Genomic DNA, 18,401 nt, shown 5'->3' on the forward strand with positions numbered 1-18,401 from the left:
CTCACAATGCAAGGTATCAGAGGGGGTTACAGGGAACACCCTTGACCCTGAATAATAGGAATGAGGAAAACAAAGGTAAGGAATAAAGGGAAAAAGAAAGAAGAGGTGAACAGGTGGTAATAGGGCAGAGGCCAGTGCCTTGGACACAATGGTGGAGTAGAGATGTAGTATAGGTATGTAAACCATAGAGCCAACAACACTATAAAAGCATGAGACCAAAATTACAATAACCAAACTTAAAAAATTACCTACACACCAAGCTCATAGTCAACGAAACAGAATCGATCCCCAATCTACAAGAAGCTATACACAAAGGGGTCCTATTACACTTAACAGTTCAGTGGGCAAAGGGGGCGGTATGGGATGCATGCTGCGAACAGGGGTGGAGGACAACATTGGTGAAGGGAATGGCCCTAATTCATTGTCACTATGTACTTTAAATATTACTGTGAAAGATTAATAATTCACTTTGGTCACAATAAAAGTTATTTTAAAAAAAATTACCTACGGGGCTGGAGAGAGAGCACAGCGGTAAGGCATTTGCCTTGCATGCAGAAGGACATTGGTTCAAATCCCGGCATCCCATATGGTCCCCCGAGCCTGCCGGGGGCAATTTCTGAGCATAGAGCCAGGAGTAAGCCCTGAGTGCTGCCAAGTGTGACCCAAAAACCAAAAGAAAAAAAAAATATTACAAAGAAGGCAGGCTGAGGGGTAGAGGGAAACTGGGATCATTGGTAGAGAGAAATGGACACTAGTGGTAAGGTTTGTGTTGGAACATTCTATGCCTGAAACTATAACATGAACAGTTGCAGCACAGGAACGTTCTGTCTGATACAGTGAATATAGGCCTAAACCTATGTCTTAACTGCAAAATTAGGGGGTCATCTTATATGCTGGAAAATACGGTAATAAATAAAAACCAGAATGAGGGACCAGAGTAATAGCACAGCAGGTAGGATTTAATTAGTGCCCTAATTATAAAATAGTAAGTTAAAAAATAAAAGAACTACATCTGGGCCAGAGACAGAGGTTTAGGGACTTACCTGGCATGCACCTGCAGGAGGGACAAAACTAAAACAAAAGACTAGGAACTGTGGGTCTTGAGGGTAGGTATATTTAATATAATTTAAGGCATCTGATCAAGTTCAACATAGATAACATTCAGCACAAGGAAGGTCGGCTCCATGTACTTAAGTTTTCTTCTTTCTCAGATTGTACACAAGGGAAGGAGGCTTCTTGGTTTTATAGGCGACACTTTTCTTCATGCGCTCTCCTTTGACATTGACGATATGTGGCAAGAGGGGGGGTCGGACTGTCAGAACTGTTCCTTGCGGTGTGTAACCCCGGAGAAGCAGCTTGTCCTTAAACTGAGGTGTCACTGCAACCCAACCTGTGCATACAGGTATCAGAATAGAGTGTGGTTAGCACCTACCCAGGAAAACAGCAGGGCAAAAGCTCAAGGATACTTCTATTCTCTCTTTCAAAATTATTTTTTTCTTTTTCATTTTTCCTTTTTTTTTTTTTTTTTCGTTTTTGGGTCACACCGGTAGTGCTCAGGGGGTTTCTCCTGGTTATGCTCAGAAATCGCTCCCGGCAGGCATGGGGGACCATATGGGATGCTAGGATTCGAACAATCATCCATCCTGGATCAGCTGTGTGAAAGGCAAATGTCCTACTGCTGTGCTATCTCTCCGGCCCCTAATTATTTTTTCTATTGGTTTTTGGGTCACACCCGGCAGCACTCTGGCTTTGTGCTCAGAAATCACTTCTGGCAGGCTTGAGGACCATATGGAATGCCAGGGATCAAATATGGGCTGGCTGCATGCAAGGCAAACATCCTATCTGCTGTGCTATTGCTCTGGTCCCTCATTCTGGTTTTTATTTATTACCGTATTTTCCGGCGTATAAGACGACCCCCTAATTTTGCAGTTAAAACACAGGTTTAGGCCTATATTCGCTGTATCAGACAGAACGTTCCTGTGCTGCAACTGTATGTACCACAGTGAGCCAATCACAACAAGCAAAGGTTCAAAAGTTATACTGTAATAGACTTCCTTTCTGACTCTGGCCAATCTGAGCAGGCTTTTGATAGTGTAGATTCGGGTCCAGAACATTGTCTAATTTGCATGCATAAAAAGCCTGCTTGGATTGGCTGAGTTAGAGAGGCGGTCCGAGCAGCCTTGCAATGATTGGTCCCTTATCATAGGCACCTTTTCTGGCAATTCCCTGGTGGCGTCAGTTAATCTCCCCCACTACATGAACCAAACAACACCCCATCCTCGGACCCTAGCACTGAACCACCAACACAGTTAGCTGGATTTTGCCAGAAGTGGCCCCCGGATCTCCTGAGTACTGTTTGGGAGCCCCCAAGAAAGAGATTTGGAAACTCTGTGGCCTGATTTTTGTTTGTTTGTTTGTTTGAAACATTTTTCGGGATATACTCGGCGTATAAGACGACCCCCGATTTTTGGTTGACTTTTTTTTTTGTTTCAAAAGTCGTCTTATACGCCGGAAAATACGGTAATTGATTGGTTTTTGGGCCACACCTGGCAATACTCAGGGGTTACTCCTGGCTCAAAAATCACTCTTGGCAGGCTCAGAGGACCATATGGGATGCCAGGGATTGAAGCTGGGTCCGACCCAGGTTGGCTACATACAAGACAAATGCCCTGCTGTGCTATCACTCCAGCCCCATTCTGGTTTTTAATTTCTCCTGGTTTTGGGGACACTTGGTGGTCTCCTAATGCCACTCTCAATTCTGTTTGGGGGTCCATGTAGTGTTGGGACTCAAATGTGGGTCTCCCGCATGCAAACTACTTTCCAGCTGCTTACTCTGCCTCTGTGGGTCATTTTTCATTTAACTTTGTTCCATTTCCAGGGTGAGGGAGATCAGGGAGGGGGGCTGTCCTGGGCAGTGGTCAGGGGATCCTGTGTGGTGTTGAAAACTGAACCAGGGTTAGCCAAAGTGAGTGTGTACAAGGCAACTGGCTTGATTCCTGTGCAGTCTCTCTAAAAGTGCTTTCACTTGATTAAAAAAATAAATCAAGGGGCCCGAAGAGATAGCACAGCAGCGTTTGCCAATCCAGGACCAAAGGTGGTTGGTTCAAATCCCGGTGTCCCATATGGTCCCCCGTGCCTGCCAGGAGCTATTTCTGAGCAGACAGCCAGGAGTAACCCCTGAGCACCGCCGGGTGTGGCCCAAAAACCAAAAAAAAAAAAAAAAAAAAAAAAAAAAATCAAAATGACCAGAAAGGAAGTTAGCAGGCAAGACACTTGCTTTGCACCCAGCTGACTTGGGTCTGATCCCAGCATCACATATAGTCTATTTTCCCACACTACCATTTCAGCTTTCCTGGAGTGATTCCTGAATGTAGAACCAAGGATAATTCAGGAACACCATTATGTGTGCTTCCCCCCACCCCAAACAAAAACAAGACAGAACAACAACAGAAGTTCTTGGTATACAATTACCTGCAGAAGAAAACTTGATGTCAGCTACTGCTTCAGCATCTCTAAGTCCTTCTTCTAAAGTAATGTCTTCAGGAACAAGAGGGGGAAATTCTGCCATGCGTTCCTTTCCACCTATTGGAACCTATGTTTGAGATCAAACCAACCATATTTAAAAGTTCATAATGAATTACCTCCAAATTGGATAGCAAGTACATCAGAGTAAACAATTTTGTACTGCAGTACAGCAATGAGAGGAGGCCTAAAAATCTCCTAGTTAAGAGATATGGTTGCGTGCACCTGACAGTATTGTCTACTAGCAGAATCTTGCTTTAGTATCCACTGTATTTTGTTTATTTTTATTTCTGGGCCTTACCCAGCATTGCTCTGGGCTTACTCCTGGCTGTGCACTCAGGAATCACTCCTAGTGGGCTTAGGAGTCTACATGGAATTGCAGGCATAGAACATGGGTTGGCTGTATGCAAGGAAGAACCGTAGGAGTCGGACTGATCATACAGCATTTGCCTTGCATGTGGTAATCCCCAGCATGCTATATGGTCCCCTGAATACCATCCAGTAGTGATTTCTGAGTAATTTCTGAGCCAGGAGTAACCACCTGATGTGGCCCCCAAACAAAACGAAAACAAAAGGCAAGCATCCTTTCCACTGTACCATCTCTCTGGCCTGTAATTCAGGGCCATATCTGGTATACTCAGGTCTTACTCCTAGCTCTGTGCTTGAGGATTATTTCTGGCAGTTCTCAGGAAATCATATATAGTGAAGGGGACAGAACTAACTTGATGATATGCAAGATAAATGTCTTTTTTTTCGGGGGGAGTCACACCCGGCAGTGCTCAGGGGTTACTCCTGGCTCCACGAGCAGAAACTGCTCCTGGCAGGCTCGGGGGACCATATGGGATGCCGGGTTTCGAACCAATGACCTTCTGCATGAAAGGCAATGCCTTGCCTCCATGCTATCTCTCTGGCCTTTTTTTTTTTTTTGGGTGGGGGGGTCACACCCAGCAGCGCTTAGGGGTTACTCCTGGCTCTATGCTCAGAAATCGCTCTTGGCAGCTCGGAGGACCATATGGGATGCCAGGATTCGAACCACTGTGCTTCTGCATGCAAGGCAAATGCCCTACCTACATGCTATCTCTCCGGCCCCAAGATAAATGTCTTTACCCCTGTAGTAAGATGGGGGAAATTTTATTATTGGTTGAAAGAAGGAGTTTGTAGAACAGTAGAGAAGGGGGTAAGCACCAAGAATTAAGGGGCCCGGAGAGATAGCACAGTGGCGTTTGCCTTGCAAGCAGCCGATCCAGGACCAAAGGTGGTTGGTTCGAATCCTGGTGTCCCATATGGTCCCTCGTGCCTGCCAGGAGCTATTTCTGAGCAGACAGCCAGGAGTAACCCCTGAGCATTGCCGGGTGTGGCCCAAAAAACAACAAAAAAAAAGAATTAAGAACCTGGGAGGGATGAGGCCAGAGCAATAGCACAACATATAGGGTGCTTGCTTTGCACATGGCTGACCTGAGTTCAATCCCCAATACTCTATATGGTTCCCTGGGCCTGCAAGGAGTAACTCCCAAATGTTGCCAGATGCTCAGGGATTACTCCTGGTACTGTGTTCAGGAGTAACTGCTGGTAATGATTGGGAGACCATGGTTGGTACTGGGTATTTCTTTTTAACTATTTATTTTATTGATTGTTTTTTGGGCCATATCCAGCTCAGGGATTATTCCTGTCTGTGCACTCAGAAATCTCCCCTGGCAGTCTGGGGATCCATATGGGATGCCAGGAATTAAACTGGGTCCCTCCCAGGTCAGCCACAAAGCAAAGCAAACTCCCTACCACTGTGCTATCTCTCCAGCCCCAGGCACTGGAGATTTTTAAATAAACACTTTTGTTTGTTTTTGGGCCACACCCAGCTGTGCTCAGGGGTTACTCCTGGTTCTGTTCTCAGTAATTACTCTTGGAGGTGCTTGGGGGACCATAGGGGATGCTGGGGATAGAACTGGTCAGCCATGTGCAAGGCAAATGTCCTGCCTGCTGTGCTATCACTCTAATTCCCAGTAATAAAAATTTAAATTAAATCACAGTTACAAAGTTGTTCACGATCAGGTTTTAATCATATAATGTTCAACAACCATCCTCTTTCACCAGTGCACATTTTCTACCACCAATGTCCTCAGTTTCTCGCCAGTACTCCCCTCTGCCTGGATATATATATATATATATATATATATATATATATATATATATATATATATATATATATATATATATATATATATACATATATATATATATATATATATATTCTTTCTTTCTTTTTTTGCTTTTTGGGCCACACCCAGTGATATTCAGTTACTCCTGGCTATGCACTCAGAATTCGCTCCTGGCTTGGGGGACCATATGGGACGCCGAGCGATCAAATGCCCTACCACTTGTGCCACTGCTCTGGACCCTAGAAATATTTTTTTCTTTTTCCCTCCTTTCCTCCCTCCCTCCCTCTCTTTTTCTCTCTCTCTCCTTTTAGATACTATAATTTGCAACATTGCTACTCAAGGGGTATCATGTGTATTACTTTTCCTCCTTTTGGTGCTGGGGATTTTGAACCTCATGCCAGGAGAGCATCTCATCTCTTGTACTATATCTCCAGCTCTGTAACTATATTATTTAAATAGTCTCATGTGACTATGCCATGGGACAACATGAACCAAAGAATAGAGCTCTGCAGCTGTTCTTGGGCTAGTCCACAAAAATATCCCTTTTCTTGTGTCCATTTCACTTTATAGCCACAACCCTAACAAGAGAGAGAGCTGAGGGCCTCACATAGAGGCTTGTGCTCAGCTAAGGCTTTCTGAGACAGGCCTTGGATGCCTGAGAGTGTCTGTACCTGACTATACACAGGTCTGCTTTACCTTGAGTAACATGTGACCTGCATGCTTCTGATATATAGTTTCTGCCTTGTCCAGGTAAGTAATATGCACAGGAAGGAAGTTGGAAGCCACAACTGTAAACCAAGCTGATTGATTTCCCTGAAAAAAAGACAAAAAGGTATTTTATACAGGGTTGGAATGATACTACTGTGGGTAAAATCCTTACCTTGCATGCAGCAGACTTGGTTGTATTCCAGGAAAATAATATACAAGATGTCATAAACCTGGTCAGAAGAGATCCTTGAGTGCAGAGACAGGAATAAGCCCTGAGCACTGCTGAGTGTGACTCCAAAACAAACAAATCAATTTACAAAGTAGATCTCTTGGCAAAAAATAAATATCATCAAGACTAGTTTTTGAGGAAGACTTTTTAAGGGACAAGAGCAATAGCAGGGAGGGTAGGGCCTTACCTTGCACACGGACAATCTGGGGTCAATCTCTGGTATTCCATATTGTCCCCTGAGCCTACCAGGAGTGATTTTTTTTTTTAAGGAAGGAAGGAAAGGAAAAAGGAAGAAGAAAGAAGGGAAGTAAGATGGGATAGAGGGAAAGGAAGGGGAAGGAGGGTAGGAAGAAAGGTAGGGAAGAAGGGAAGGTCAGAGAGAGGAAAGGAAAGAGAAGGAAGTAAGGAAGAAGGGAGATAGGAGATAGTGAGGAAGGAAGATAGTAAGGATGGAAGGAAGAAGGAAGGAAGGAAGGAAGGAAGGAAGGAAGGAAGGAAGGAAGGAAGGAAGGAAGGAAGGAAGGAAGGAAGGAGCATCCAGGAGTGATTTTGTTTTGTTTTGGGCCACACCTAGTGGTGCTCAGAGGTTACTCCTGGCTCTGTGCTCAGAAATTGCTCCTGGCTCAGGACTGACTATATAGGATGCTGGGGATCGAACCCGAAACTGTCCTGTTGTTGGGCCCTGCAGTGCTGTGGACACACCAGGAACATCCTGTGGTGTTTGGGAGGCTTCGTGGTGCTGGGAAGGGAACCCAGGTCGCACTTTTTCTTGGTCCCTTTTCTGTTGCCTTGCTGATACCATTAAGAAAATGCTTCCCAGGGGCCAGAGAGATAGCATGGAGGTAAGGCATTTGCCTTGCATACAGAAAGTCGGTGGTTCGAATCTCGGCATACCATATAGTCCCCCAAGCCTGCCAGGAATGATTTCTGAGCATAGAGCCAGGAATAACCCCTGAGCGCTGCTGGGTGTGACCGAAAACCAAAAACCAAAAACCAAAAAAAAAAAAAAAAAAAAGAAAATGCTTCCTGGGAGACAGATAGATAATACAAGTACAAGTGCTGGGGTAAGGCATTTATTTGCCTTATACATAGCTGGCCCTGATCTGATCTCCAGCACCACAGGAGCCCCCACCCCTCCCAAACCAAAGAACTACTAGTTAGGGTTCTGATTACAAGGCGAGTAGTCCCTGAACACTAATGGGTGTGGTCCCAAAATAAAGAATAACATAAAAAGGTAAAAAAAGGGGGGAGGGACAGAGTGATAGCACAGCAGTAGGGCGTTTGCCTTGCATGTAGCCAATCCAGGATGGACCTTGGTTCGATCCCTGGCATTCCATATGGTCCCGAGCCAGGAGCAATTTCTCAGTGCATAGCCAGGATTAACCCCTGAGCGTCACGATGTGTGGCCCAAAAAGAAAAAAATAAAGGTAAAAAAAAAAAAAAAGTGGGGCCAGAGAGATAGCATGGAGGTAAGATGTTTGCCTTGCATGCGGAAGGACAGTGGTTCGAATCCCGGCATCCCATATGGTCTCCCGAGCATGCCAGGAGGGATTTCTGAGCATAGAGCCAGGAGTGACTCCTGAGCGCAGTTGGGTGTGACCCAAAAACAAAACAAAACTTGCAAACTAAAAAGAAAAACCCAAAAGTGTAAAATGTAGGGGCCATATTTAGCCAAAGGCCAATTTGCGTGCAGCCAACCCAGGTTCAATCCCCAGCATCCCATATTGTCCCCTGACCTATGCCAGGGGTAATAATACCTGAGTGCAGAGCCTGGAGTAGCCCCTGAGGACTGTCAGGTGTGGTCCCCAAAACAAAACAAAACAAAAAAGTAAAGAGAATGCCTCATGGTCTGTCCTAGAAGTAGTTCCAGTGGCAAAGCACATACATTCCTAGCAGATTTCAGGCCTGAGTTTGATGCACAACATCACACTGCCCCCCCCCCCATTATTTATTTATTGTTAGGAAAATAAATGCTTCATACTAAAACCAAAAGAAAATATTGTTTTCTTTAATTGTTCAAGTACAAAATTAAGGTAAAAAATATTAACGTTCCACTGTTGGAGAGAGAACTTGACAGGCTGAATACATGTAAAATGTGTGAGAGGCCTGGCTCCACTCAGCATCTTGTATTCCCTGAGCTCCACCGCAAGCACAGAGCTGAGAGTAAGCCTCTGACCATTGCCAGGTGTGGCCCCAAAACCAAAATATCAAGTTAAAGGACTATAATTTGATAGTTAAAAAGGCCAGAGCATATGCTTTGCATGTGGATAAGCATGCAGGTTCCATCCATACTACTTCATGGTCCTCATGCAGCTTTATGAATGATACCCAATCACTGAACCAGGTGGGCCCCCAAACAAAATATTTTTTAGTGGGCAGGGCCTGCCTTGCATGTGTGAGGCCCTGGATTTGATCCCTAGCATCATGAAAGAAAAACAAAAAAACTCCCCAAAAGGGGCTGGACCAATAACACACAGGCAGGGCATTTGCCTTGCACACGGCCTTTTGGTTCTAGGCATCCCATATGGTCCCCTGAGCCAGGAGAGATTTCTGAGCACAGAGCTGGGGTGTGTGGCCCCAAAACCAAAACAACCAAAAAAACAACCAAAAAATTGAAAAAACAGAAAAACCAAAACAACCCAACACCAAAAACCTCCCAAACACCTGAACATTCTGTGGGCTTTAATGCAATATAAATGAATTTTAAGTGTTTGCAACTAAATATTAACAAATTAAATAAGAAACATTCAGTGTGGCTGGACACATGTTTTATATTCTGTTCTCACTTTTGAAAATAATAATTATATACTCTAAAATCTTCAGATTGATCCTTAGTGAGTACTTATTTTGGGGAGAGGAGGTTTTGGGGTCACATCTGGTGGTGCTTGCTCAGAGCTTACTACTGGCTCTGTACTCAGGGATCACATCTGGGGCTCAGATGACCATATGTGGTGGAGGGGATTGAACCCGGGTAGGGAGCATGCAAGGCCAGGCCCTTCCTTCTTTACTATCATTCTAGAACAAGGAGTTCCAAATTTTGAATGTGCATAAAAAGCATGGAATTTACTTAAATGCATATAATTCATTTCTAAAGGTCTCCCCAGGGCTGCTTAAACTTCTGCTATTTGCCACCCCTTTTCCCAGAGAAATGTGATGCAGGTGAGTGCTACCAGAAACCCATTGGATTTGTGATACTATAGATTTTTATTTGTTTGTTTTTTTGGTTATACTCAACTGTGCAAGGGTAACTCCTGGCTTTGCACTCAGGAATCACTCCTTGCAGATTCAGACCAACTGGGATGTGGGGGAGCCAACCAAGATCAGCAGTGTACAAGGAAAACACCCTACCTGCTATACTATCACAATGGCTCCAATGTGATAGATTTGGAATTCACTTTTGGTTGTCCTGAATTCAGAGACCTTTTATTACTGCCCCCATTTTTTCTTTTTTTTGTTTTTGGGCCACACCCGGCGGTGCTCAGGGGTTACTCCCGGCTGTCTGCTCAGAAATAGCTCCCGGCAGGCACGGGGGGCCATATGGGACACCGGGATTCGAACCAACCACCTTTGGTCCTGGATCGGCTGCTTGCAAGGCAAACACCGCTGTGCTATCTCTCCGGGCCCATCCCCCCCATTTTTTTTTTTAAACTCTCCCTGCCCTCCTTCCATTCCCTTCCCTCCCCACCCCTCCCCATCACTCACACACATAGTTACACAACACCATATGGAGTCATGGTACATACGGGGTCAGAAATTTTCTTACCTGTAGGAAATCAATGCGACCTATGGCACCCAAAAATAGAACCATTCCGGGTTTAAGGACAAAAGTTCTTGGAATAATGGAGTGTGTGGGCAAAACAACATTTACTTCTTTTTCTGTTAATAAATTTAAGACCTGTGAAGCAAAGGGCAGATTTTAAAAGAGAATTATCTCAATTGTCATTCTGACTTCATCCCTGGCACACCCATTTGGGGATGCGCCCCAAAACACACATGAAGAAAAAAAAACAATGAATTGAGGGGCTAGAGATATAGTACATGAATTATGGTGCTTATCATGCAAGTAGGTGACTGGGGTTTGGTCCGTGGCACCAAATATAGTCCCCTGAATCTACCAGGAATAATAACAGAATGAAGAGATAGGAGCAAGCTATCTCTTAGCAAGCACTGTTAAGTGTGACTACGAAAAGAACAAGGGCCCAGAGAGATAGCACAGAGGAGTTTGCCTTGCAAGCAGCCGATCCAGAACTAAAGGTGGTTGGTTTGAATCCCGGTGTCCCATATGGTCCCCCGTGCCTGCCAGGAGTTATTTGTTAGCAGACAACCAGGAGTAACCCCTGAGCATCGCTGGGTGTGGCCCAAAAACCAAAAACAAACAAACAAACAAAACAAAACCAAAAAAAACCCCCCAAAAAACAAAAAGAACAACAAAATAAATCGATACGTACACAATTTTCTTTTGTAATTCCAGGGGTGTCATAAAACCAGTGAACATCTTTCACATCTTGGGGGGTCAGTTCTACTCGTTTCCTAGATTTATCTGCAACTGTGGCAGGTTCATTTTCCATGTCAAAGGCAAGAGAATCAGCATCAAACACAAAGCCAGCTTCGACCTGTTCTTCTGAATATGAGAATGTCCTTCCAACTCTTCCTAGAACAATTTAGACTGAAACGATTAGTCAGTGATTTAAAATATTTGACTCCAGGCAGGTCATTCTTGTCTGCCATACTAATTTACTAATATTAACTACAGTTTTTTTTTTTAAACTACAGTTTATAGAAGTATAACTACAACACTTTTTCCCCCCGAAGGCAATGGGGATTGTCAGATATTTGCAATGATCAAGGGTGTGCACTCTTGGGTGGTAGGCCAGAAGAGAGTTGGAAATCAGATGGCTGTAGTACAGGAAGGCTGTAAACAGGTAAGGAGAAAAAAGGGGGTGGGGAATAATTTACAGCTGGAGTATAGAGTAAATAACAATATAAGCAGCTTTTAGGTTGCTCAATAAAGAATTGTTTTTTCAATTTTTGGGCCACACCCGGTGAACACTCAGGGGTTACTCCTGGCTATAAGCTCAGAAATCGCTCCTGGCTTAGGGAATCATATAGCAGTCCATCCTAGGTTAGTGCGTGCCAGGCTACCACCCTATTAGTTACGCCACTGCTCTAGCCCCTCAATAAAGAATATTAACCCAGGGGGCCCGGAGAGATAGCTCAGCAGCGTTTGCCTTGAGCAGCCGATCCAGGACCTAAGGTGGTTGGTTTGAATCCCGGTGTCCCATATGGTCCCCTGTGCCTGCCAGGAGCTATTTCTGAGCAGATAGCCAGGAGTAACCTCTGAGCACGAGCCAGGTGTAACCCAAAAAACTTAAAAAAAAAAAAAAAAAAAAAAAAAAAAAAAAATATTAACCCAGACCTAGGAAGAGTGTTTTTGTAGAAGCTTACCTACGACATAACCATGCTTTTTCAAGAGGTTAAGGTGATTTTGTTCTTGTTGACTCAGATCTTCTTCATCTTTAGTTGCCTCTTTTTTCAGTCTCTTTTGCCTTTCAAACATTCTATAAGGAGTTGGGTTGCTAATAGGAAACTTCAGGAGGTTTAGAGTAGTACCTAAAATACCAAAAAATAAATGTTTTATTCATTTGTTTGATTTGGGCCACATCTGGCAGTGTGCTCAAAAGTTACTCTTGGCTCTGCACTCATGGAGCATTTGTAGCAGTCTAGGGAGCCACTGGGGATTGAACCTAGGTTGGCTTTGCACAAGACAAATAAATGCCCTCACCACTATACTATTGCTCCAGCCCCAAAATACATTTTATTAATTTTTGTTTTGCAAAAATTAATCCCGGCTGCACTCAGGGATTAATCCTGGCTCTGTGCTCAGAATTCACTTCTGGCAGGCTTGGGGGACCATATGGGATGCCGCAAATTGAATCTGGGTCCTCCTGGGTCAGCCATGTGCAAGGTAACACCTTACTGCTATACTATCTCTCTGGCCCCACCAAAATACATTTTGAGCAAAGTGGAAGAGTAGGAAGCAAGAGAGTAAAACACTCCTTGAGGAGGTTCACTGTGGGATACTGTGATTGTTCCACTTAACTTTGATGACAGCTTTCTGTAAAATTCCTACCTTACAGATGAATAAATAAACTCAGAGTGGCCTGCGGGCTAAATCATGACTTGAATTCTAAATCTGCACATCTGATCTCTTTTCTTTACCACCCCACTGCCATCCAGTATAAAAGTACTTCTGTGTGGGGACAGGGAGATAGCTCAAAGGGAAGAAATACTTGTTTTGCATGTGGGGACCCCAGGTTGAATTCCAACACCATATGAATACCCTTGAGCACTTCTGGTTGTGGCCTCAAAACAAAGACAAAAAGCTTTTGTGAATCTGAATTCTCCCCAAGTTTGCCCCTTCTGGCTGGGGTGCTATGTTTCCTGACAAGCCAAGATAGAGATGAACTACTTATCAAACAGCTAGCTAAACACTGGATCCAAAGGGAAAAAGGAGGAGGGCAGCTGTTTTTGTCAACTGATTAATACAAACAGGGTCAGAAAAGTTCCATTTTGCAGTTAGCCTCAATCATGCACAGGGCTTGCACCTAGAGGCGCCAGGGAACTAGATTCTGCATGAAACACATTTGCCCAGACTGTGCACTGTTTCTCTTACCCTAAAAAAGAAAAAGTTTTTTTTTTTTTTTTTGGGGGGGGGGGAGTGTTGGACAAAGCCATTGTGCTGAATGCTTACTCGGCTGAGCTCAGCGGATCATCCCTGGGAATTGAACCTGGGTTATTTGTGTACAACTGCTTTATCTGCAATATCCCTCTGGCCCCATTTTGTGCATATTTGTTTTGGTTTTTGGGTCACACCAGTAGTGCTCAGGGATTACTCCTGGCTCTGTGCTCAGAAATCACTCCTTGCAGGCTTGGGGAACCATATGTGATGTCAGGGATCAAATCCCGTTCATCCCTGTGTCAGCTGTTAGCAAGGCAAATGCCCTACACTGTGCTTTCTATCACTCTGGCACTTGTGTGTATTTTGGGCCACACCAGCAGTGCTTAGGGGACATGTGCTGGGGACAAAACAGGGATTGTTAGCAATGCCACATCAAGGTTCTTAACTATTATCTCTCTGGCACTCCTACATGAATTTAAGATTATTTCTTCTTCAATTTTTGGTTTTGGGCCACAATTGCTATGCTTAAGGACTCCTGTTAAGTCCAAGTCCAAGGCCTAACCCTCTGTATTACTTCCCTGTCCAACAGTTTTTTTTTTTGTTGTTTTTGTTTTTGTTTTTTTGCAGTGGTGGTGGTGGTAGGGGAAAGCAGTGCTCAGGCCTGTGGATTGTTCCTTAACAAAGCTACAAACATCATTAGGGAATCTCTCAAAAGTCAAATATATAGTGAACAAATTTAAGTATGAGGAGTAGATGCAGGCACACAAAGTCCCAAGATGTCCTTTCTTGAGAAACTGAAATACATAGCTATGTTCCAAAAACATTTCTGCTAGAAGACTGCAGCAGTCACTGAATTTCGAGGAACAAAGCTAAAACCCTGGCTGAGATGTATGACCAAGACAGAGAACTACTTTAGGTTTTTTTGTTTTTGTTTTTTTTTTGGGGGGGGGGGGAGAATGGGGTTTGCCATACCCGGCGATGCTCAGGGGTTACTCCTGGCTTGGGGGACCATATGGGATGCTGGGGGATCGAATCACGGTTCGTCCTAGGCTAGCGTGGGCAAGGCAGACGCCTTACCTCTTGTGCCACCGCTCCAGCGGATATACCTAACTGTGCTTTAATCTAACCCTAGTGGGCCTCTTAATAAGGCAAATGCCCTATTCACTGTCCAATTCTCTGGGACCCCAGGAGAACGATGATAATAAAGGGCAGGCTCCAGATCCATCTTGGCAGACCTAAAAGAAAGATCTATTTTGGTTGTTGGGCTACAGAATATAGCTTCTCAGCAAACGCAGTGTGGTGAGCCTTGGAGGCTCACCTGGCCAGGGGGAGATGGTGGCTCTGTCGATGGCCTCAGCACCCTTGGCGATGCAGTAGTCGGACTCCAGGAGCGTGTTGAAGAGCGTGGACTTGCCCGCATTGGTGGCACCCACTAGGTAGACATCCCCGCGGTAGCGCCAGGAGCGCTGGAGTGCAGATATCAACTCTTCCACTCCGTAGCCGGTCTTGGCGCTGATCAGCCTGACATCTCTGAGCAGAGGGCCAGGCTTGGCCTTGGGACTGGACTCCTCCTCCTCCAAGTTCCTGGGCCCGTCTCCACTAGGGTGCGGGGGTCCTCGCGACCCAGGGGGAGGCAGTAACCCAGCACGGGCACAGTCCTCTCGCAGCCGATCCCGGATCCGCTGCCGGTAGTTAGGAGAGTCCTGGGGCAGCAGGTCCACTTTGTTACCCAGCACGATCAGCTGCTTGGGGCCCACCAGCGCGGGTAGCTGTGGCATTAGGGCATCAGGGAGATCCAGCAGGTCCACCATGTAGAGCACCAGGGCAGGCCCGGGTCGCCTGAGCGCGGAGCTCACCAGCTGCAGGAACTGCTCGCGGCTCACTTGCAAACGCAGGGCCCGTCGGTGATGCACCAGCAGCCAGCAACGCTGACACACGGTCCCAGCCCCGGCGCCGGAGAACTTGTCGCTGGGCAGGTAGCCCGGCAGGCCCGGGTCCTGGCAGTGCAGCTCGGCCCCGCACCCCGAACAGCTGAGGCCGCTGTGCAGCGAGGACGGGTCCGAAAGGCTCCTCGTCTGCTCTTCGCGCCTTTGGGGTCGCAGCTTCTGCAGCCACCGCGCTTCTCGAAGCTGCTGCTTCCGCCGCTCTTCTTCCTCACGCAACTGCTGCAAGTCGCGCAGCTCCTTCACTTCTTTCTCCAGGGCGGCGACAGGCTCTGGGTCTCGCACGTATTCGGGGAACAGAAACGTCTCCTCAGCATCATCTCTTCCTTCGGAATTCCCGGCGGCCTGGGAGCCCCGAGGAAAGCCACGTCCCAAGCACGAGGAGTTCTCGGAGGAGGCGGAGGTCGCGCATCGTCTCGTTCCGTGGAGGTGTCCTCGTAGGCCGCAGGGTGCAACCGGGGGAGGAGGTCGCCCCAGGAAGGAGGGCAGCAGCAGCAGCAGCCTCCGGGACAGACGTGCAGGCCGCATGAGGGAAGCGGCTTCCTGGAGTAAAAAGGGGGCGGAGCTGCGCGCGCGCACCCACACCCGCGAGAGGCAGCCGAGCGCCTCTGAGACAGAAACACCCGCGGAAAGCCTAAAAAGGCTCGAGAGCCGCTTGCTATTCGTCAGCTGGCGCGTAAGCTCCGCCTTTTCCGGCTCATCCCGTGAGTTCTCGCGAGATGTTGTGGCCGCTACCAGCCTCCAAAACTGGCGCACGCGCAAAAGATTATAGAAGGGATTGCGCACGCGCCGGTTTTGGGCGCGGGAGTTTGGGGCCGGCCTTTCATCAGAGGCGCGGGGCATTCTGGGTACGCCGGAAGCGAAGTTACTTCGGCTTCCGGTGCCGGAGTTGTGGCTGCCGTGCAGTGCTGCGTGCGTCCTGTCTGGTTTCTTCTTGAGTGAGGCGCTGAGGAATTAATTGGTCGCCAAAATGTATGACGCCGACGAGGGTAGGTGATCTCCCGAGGCATTTCGTGGTCACCCTTCTAAGGAGAGAAGGGAAGGGGCATTTATGGGTGTCCCGCAAGTGTTCTTAAGTCACACACACACACACACACACACACACACACACACACACACACACACACACACACACACACACACACACACACCCACACCCCCTGGCTAGAACGATGCCAGGATTGGTAGGGATGGAATGGAGGTTCCACATTGATAGTGATCGATAAGCCCGATTCCTTTTATTGTGTTCAGATAACAGCACCATAAGTAAGATTCCTTTTGTCTTTCTGTGATTTCCCATAGGCCAGAGTTATGGGTTTATAGAATAGTGAAACGATTTTGAGCATCATATTACTGTCAGTTGTGCCAGGCTGTGCCAATACGCCGGAAACCTTTTTATATATAACCTCATTGTTTTATTTCATGTTTAAAAATTGTCCTTCAATGGAGCCGGAGAGAGAGCATGGAGGTAAGGCGTTTGCCTTTCATGCACAAGGTCGGTGGTTCGAATCCTGGCATCCCAGATGGTCCCCTGAGCGCTGCCAGGTGTGACCCCCAAAAAGAAAAAAAATTAAAAAATTGTTCTTCAAATCTGAGTATTTCATGTGTCTGATTTCTGCATGCTTTTAGCAATTTTTAACTTATTTTTTATTTTAATGTCTTTATTTAAACACCTTGATTACAAACGATTGTAGTTGGGGTTCAGTCATATAAAGAACACCCCCTTCACCAGTGCAACATTCTCATCACCATTGTCCCAAATCTCCCCCTCCCGCCTGTATTTGAGACAGGCTTTCTACTTTCCTCATTCATTCACATTGTTATGATAGTTGTCAGTGTAGTTATTTCTCTAACTGCACTCACCACTCTTTGTGGTGAGCTTTATATTGTGAGCTGGACCTTCCAGTCCTCATCTCTTTTGTCTCTGAGAATTACTGCAAAAATGTCTTTTATTTTTCTTAAAACCCATAGATGAGTGACACTATTCTGTCTTTCTCCCTCTAACTTATATCACTCAGCATAATAGATTCTATGTACATCCATGTATTGGAAAATTTCATGACTTCATCTCCTGATGGCTGCATAATATTTCATTGTATATATGTACCACAGCTTCTTTAGCCATTCATCTGTTGAAGGGCATCTTGGTTGTTTCAGAGTCTGGCTATTGTAAATAGCACTGCAATGAATATAGGTGTGAGGAAGGGACTTTTGGATTGTATTTTTGTGTTCCTAGGCTATCTCCCTAGGAGTAGTGTAGCTGGATCATATGGGATCTCAATTTCTTGTTTTTGGAGGAATCTCCATATCATTTTCCATAAAGGTTGGACTAGACGGCATTCCCACTAGCAGTGAATAAGAGTTCCTTTCTCTCCACATCCCCGCCAGCACTGCTTGTTCTCATTCTTTGTTATCGTATTTTTCAAGGCTCCCTCCCCATCCATTCTCCATAGCTATTTCTCCAAAGCTACTACTTTCTTTTTCTTCTAGCTGCCAATTCCTCAGCTACTCAGCTTCCCCAAGTCCTCAGCTACTTCATGGAGACAATACAAGCAAACATTCTGTTCAAAATTCCGTATCTTGAGTCTAATGTATTAGCTTCATTGTATTGTTTTCTGTTTTGTTGAAGAAAATCTCAGAAAATAAATCTTTGTCTCAGCCACATCCAGCGGTGCACAGCACCTACTCCTTGTCTCTGTGTTAGGGATCAATCTTGGCCTAGTTCTGGGTACCCTTTGTAGTCCTGGAGATGGAACTGGGGTGAGCTGTGTGGAATCTATTATGCTGAGTGATATAAGTCAGAGGGAGAAAAACACAAAACTGGGTAAACAGTTCTTTACCCACTGTATTGTTTCTAAAGACCCCAGAAAAAAAATTTTTTTTAATCTTTTGGCCACACTCACTGTGCTCAGGGATTACTCCTGTTCGTGCTCAAGGGGTTATTCCTGGCAGTGCTTGGAGGTCCATATGGGATGCTGAGGATCAAATCCAGGTTGGCTGCTTCCAATGTAAACCTCCTAATCACTGCTATTTCTCCAGACCCTCTCCCGAAAAATATCATGAAAAAAATGGGGCCAGTGTGGTGGCGCTAGAGGTAAGTCTGCCTTGAGAGCGCTAGCCTAGAACGGACCGCGGTTCGATCCCCCGGTGTCCCATATGGTCCCCCA

At 45.8% G+C, this 18,401-nt stretch overlaps 2 protein-coding genes across 2 annotated transcripts in view; one reads left to right on the forward strand and one right to left on the reverse strand.

The window, feature by feature from the left end:
- Positions 1 to 1,100: 1,100 nt before the first annotated feature.
- On the reverse strand, positions 1,101 to 16,077 carry NOA1 (nitric oxide associated 1). Its single transcript, XM_049789842.1, has 7 exons — positions 14,610 to 16,077; positions 12,058 to 12,222; positions 11,061 to 11,263; positions 10,376 to 10,507; positions 6,372 to 6,488; positions 3,472 to 3,592; positions 1,101 to 1,390 (listed from the first exon to the last, which is right to left on the reverse strand). The coding sequence occupies exons 1-7, from the start codon at positions 16,075 to 16,077 to the stop codon at positions 1,191 to 1,193; spliced, it is 2,406 nt and encodes an 801-aa protein (XP_049645799.1). The 3' UTR covers positions 1,101 to 1,190.
- A 45-nt stretch (positions 16,078 to 16,122) lies between these two features.
- The window catches only part of POLR2B (RNA polymerase II subunit B), a 49,836-nt gene continuing 47,557 nt past the window's right edge, over positions 16,123 to 18,401 (forward strand). Inside the window, exon 1 of the mRNA XM_049789935.1 lies at positions 16,123 to 16,223. Coding sequence (XP_049645892.1) covers positions 16,205 to 16,223 — 19 coding nt within the window. The 5' untranslated portion in view covers positions 16,123 to 16,204. The remainder of the gene's footprint in view (positions 16,224 to 18,401) is intronic.

The sequence above is a fragment of the Suncus etruscus genome, chromosome 16 (assembly GCF_024139225.1).
Source record: "Suncus etruscus isolate mSunEtr1 chromosome 16, mSunEtr1.pri.cur, whole genome shotgun sequence".
NCBI classification, from domain to species: Eukaryota; Metazoa; Chordata; class Mammalia; order Eulipotyphla; family Soricidae; genus Suncus; species Suncus etruscus.